This window comes from Mus pahari, chromosome 2, assembly GCF_900095145.1.
Source record: "Mus pahari chromosome 2, PAHARI_EIJ_v1.1, whole genome shotgun sequence".
NCBI classification, from domain to species: Eukaryota; Metazoa; Chordata; class Mammalia; order Rodentia; family Muridae; genus Mus; species Mus pahari.
In genome coordinates, this window is record NC_034591.1 from 75,264,049 (window position 1) to 75,267,862 (window position 3,814).

General features: G+C 45.3%; 1 protein-coding gene across 1 annotated transcript in view; it reads left to right on the forward strand.

Annotated features, from left to right (window-relative positions):
• The first annotated feature begins 439 nt into the window (after nucleotides 1–439).
• The window catches only part of Avl9 (AVL9 cell migration associated), a 43,942-nt gene continuing 40,567 nt past the window's right edge, over nucleotides 440–3,814 (forward strand). Inside the window, exon 1 of the mRNA XM_021190513.2 lies at nucleotides 440–803. Coding sequence (XP_021046172.1) covers nucleotides 711–803 — 93 coding nt within the window. The 5' untranslated portion in view covers nucleotides 440–710. The remainder of the gene's footprint in view (nucleotides 804–3,814) is intronic.

A 3,814-nucleotide genomic window follows, 5' to 3' on the forward strand; every position in this document is an offset into this window, starting at 1 on the left:
AACTCAAGGCTGAGCGATCCCACGAAAGATTTAAAGAGTGATGAGGAAATACGTTTATAAATAAGTAAAACTGGTTAAAAAGGGAGGAGGAGTAACGATATTTCATGAAGGAAAAATAGATTTTAGAAGGAAGTGATTTGACAAAGATCGTAGGGAGAAAGGAGCAGGTTTAAGAGTCATCCAAATCAAGTCCCTATGCACACCACTCCACCACTGCACAGGGGCTGCGTCTGCCCTACCTTGCCCTGCCCCGCCCCGTCCCGCCCCGTCCCGCTCCGCCCCGCCCCACCGGTCGTGTAGGCGGCGCCTTCAGCTGGGGTCCTCTTCCTCCAGGCCAGAGAGCTGGCCCCGCCTCTCCTGTTTTACTGCCCCGCCCCTCTCCGCCTCCTTTCCCTTTAGACCCGCCCCCCTGGTCAGGCTCCGCCCATGCCGCCTCAGACCCAGCCGGGACAGGGGCCTCAGGGTACCGCCCCGCGCTGCCGGAGGCGGCTGTAGCGTCAGGTGACAGCCCGGAAGCTGCGGAAGCGGATGAAGCAGAGAGGTGGAGGCCCGGTAGGGCTCCGCGGAGGTGAGGGAGCGGGTCGGCGGCCCGGGAGCTCGTGGCGCAGCGCGTATGCGGCGCTCAGGCTGACATCCGAAGGCTGCCGCTCTGGGTCGTGCGGCCGGGCTTCGGCGTTTGGAGTCGCGGCGCGGGCCTCCGGCGGGCGTCCATGGAGAAGGCTGGGCGTGAGAGTGACGGCGCCCCCTGCGGGCCTGTCCTGCACATCGTGGTGGTCGGCTTTCACCACAAGAAGGGCTGCCAGGTGAGGACCGGCGCCCCGCGGCCTTCCTCGCGGTGTGCCTCCGGGGACTGCGCGACGAGCCGCGGGGGTTCGGGTTTGGCGGAAGAAGGACGGGCGAGCCTTGTGTTCCCTGTCACTCTCCACCAACCTGCCGGGTGTCTATCCGTAAAGGAAATCCTGAGAAAAACTCGGCGTTTGAACGCCGGCACGCTGGGAGCCGTGGCTTTCCACACGAATGCTCAAGTAAACTGACGCACTTGTAAGCTCCGCTCGGCTTCCTTTGTTTATCTCTTGCGAGCCTTGAAATCTGTAGTTTGGGGTTAGCGACCGGCCCCGCCCCCTTCTCTTTGTGCCATGTAAGATTGGAGTCTGATGCCCGGATCTATTCTTTTGGTTAGGTTAGCCCTCCAAATCGGTTGCAGTAAGCAAAAAACTGTAATTTGTCAAACAGATAGTGCAAGTGGAGCCAGCTTCTTAGCTGACTCTTCACCCTACCGTCTGAACAGAGCGTTTGCTTTGTGTTGAGGGCAGAGGAGCAAAGTAGAATATGTTTGTTTAGCCTAAACGAACACTGGAAGGCAATGATGTCATAATGTGCTAGTGAATATATATTGAATACTTAAGGTGTTGAAAAAACGGGTTACTTCTAGCAGAAAACGAAGCATTTGGTTTCTTTCCTTCCACAGAGAATGTAACATTAGAAGATTTATTTACAGAAGTTCAGTTCGTTAGAAGATAACAAAAGTAGTGAAGGGAGTGGAGAAGTGATAGCTAGCTGCGCGTGTGTGTATGTGTGTGTGTGTGTATGTGTGTGTACGTGTGTGTGTGTGTGTGTGTGTGTGTACCTTCAGTCTAGGTGTGGTGGCACACTGCATACATCCAGCAAATGGGAGGCTGGGGCAAGAGAATTATCTTAAATTAGGGGGGTAATTAGACCCTGCCTCAAAAAAGAGACTATTATTTTAAGATGTTATATTTGTTTATCCTCAGAAAGATATGGAATAACACTAAAGAGAAAGCAGCACTATTGTGTATGATATTAAGATTTTTTAGTACTTCGTGACTACAGCCTTTGAACTAACTAGTTGCTTTAGAAGCTAGGAGTAAAGTGACAAAATGACAAAAAATCGTACTGAAAAAAAAAAAAAGATTGCTGAGATCATATTGTTTTGAAAAACAGCCCTGGAATCAGTCAGAAGTAGTAACTTTGCATCCTGTGCCATGTGTGTTCTTGTGTGTGGTAGTATAGTCATTGTGGAAGCTTGATTCAGAACTACTCCGAATGGAGGGAGCTCTTGGAGGGAAATTAAAAAACATCAGAGTTGATAGGAGATAGGGTAGTCTTCTGATTCCTGCTGTCATTTGAAAGTCAAGATTTATGTTTTCTGCCTCTTTTACTGATTTTATTGATAATATAAATTTCAATAAGGGAAACAGTATATAGTATTGCATAAAGATTAGAGAACAGAAACTGTTTTTAAAAACAAAGATACAAGAGCAACCTGCATGCTATCATTTTTTTGCCTTTGCCTTTCAGCATGCAGGTAAAAGTCGCTGCTTTTGTAAACTAAGTTCTGTGCCAGAAGCAGGAGGCCTGTATTAGGTAACTCTTAAGACCAGCAAATCCAAATAGCTTCCTAATTTGCCCTTCTTAATTTCTTTTGTCAGATAATGTATAATTACAATGAAGCAAACAAGTCCTAGTTGAGTTTTTCCCCAACTGATGCTTAAAGTAGCTTGAATAATTATTGATCTTTTAAAAATTATACCTACCTAGGGTATTGTAGAAACAAAGCACTAAAAACCTAATCCTAGACTGGGGAGTGTAGGTAGCTCAGTGGTAGAGTGCTTGCCTAATAAGTACAGAAGGTAGATCTCTGAGTTCAAGGTCAGCCTGGTCCACAGACTAAATTCCAGGACACCAAGGGGTATACAATTGAGAGATTCTATCTTAAAATGAAGATTTATCTGCTGTCATGCCCTGCTCATTTTTTTTGGTCATACATGAATACTTAGTTACATATTTTTACACCTCTTCCAATCCCTCTGTGTTCCTCCCTTTCCTCAAATTTTTCATTTCATCTTTGTTACTGTTAAACACATGCAAGCATGTGTGTATACACACATATAAATTTAACCTGCTGAGTATATTTAGTGTTGCTGGTGTGTATGTGTTTAGGGTTGACTACTTGGAATAGATAATCCATCAGAGACATGTCCCTGGAGAAGGCTGAGTCTCTATATTTCAGCTCAGTGAATTACCTAGAGCTCTTCATCTAGGTTTGGGGACCTTGTGAGATTTCCCCTATCTGCTTTGCCATAGCTCCTGATGTCATTGTGTAGGTCCTGTTTAGACAACCATATTGCTGAGAGTTCATGTGTACAACTTTCCCCTTATATCTAGAAGATATTATCTCACACATGTCCTCTGTGTCACAAGTGTCCTCTGATTCCTAGAATCTTTCCACCCCCACTTCTACCATGTTCCCTGAGCACTAGGTGTAGGAATTGTGTTATAGATGTATCATTACTTGGGTTGGGTACCTCATGGTCAGTTGTCCTCTGCATTTTGACCAGTTGTAGATTTCTGTGAAGAAAAAAGAAATTCTTCGAGGTGTGAGAGCAGCAATACTTACTAGGCTGAGCCAACCCACAAATCAGATTGCCATGATCTTTTGTTAAATAATCAAGTGTGCATCAGGCAAGCTCTTTGATTTTTTTTCATAGTTTTAAATTTTTAAATGTTCAATAGAGAACAATTATTTTCCAAACCTAATAATAATAATAACTATTATTATTTATTGTGTGTACGATGTGCTTAGAATGGAGTATGGCCCGTGTGTAGAAGTCAGAAGACAGTTTTGTGGTGTTGGTTCTCTCCTTCAGCATTTACATGAATTAGGATCTTTATGCTTGCATTGTCAGGCTGTAGGCACCTTTACCCACTAAACCATCTCACCACTCTAAATTTTTGCTTTTGGCCTCTTTTCTGATAGATTCCTGGTTTGTATACATAGCTAGCATCTTTAATT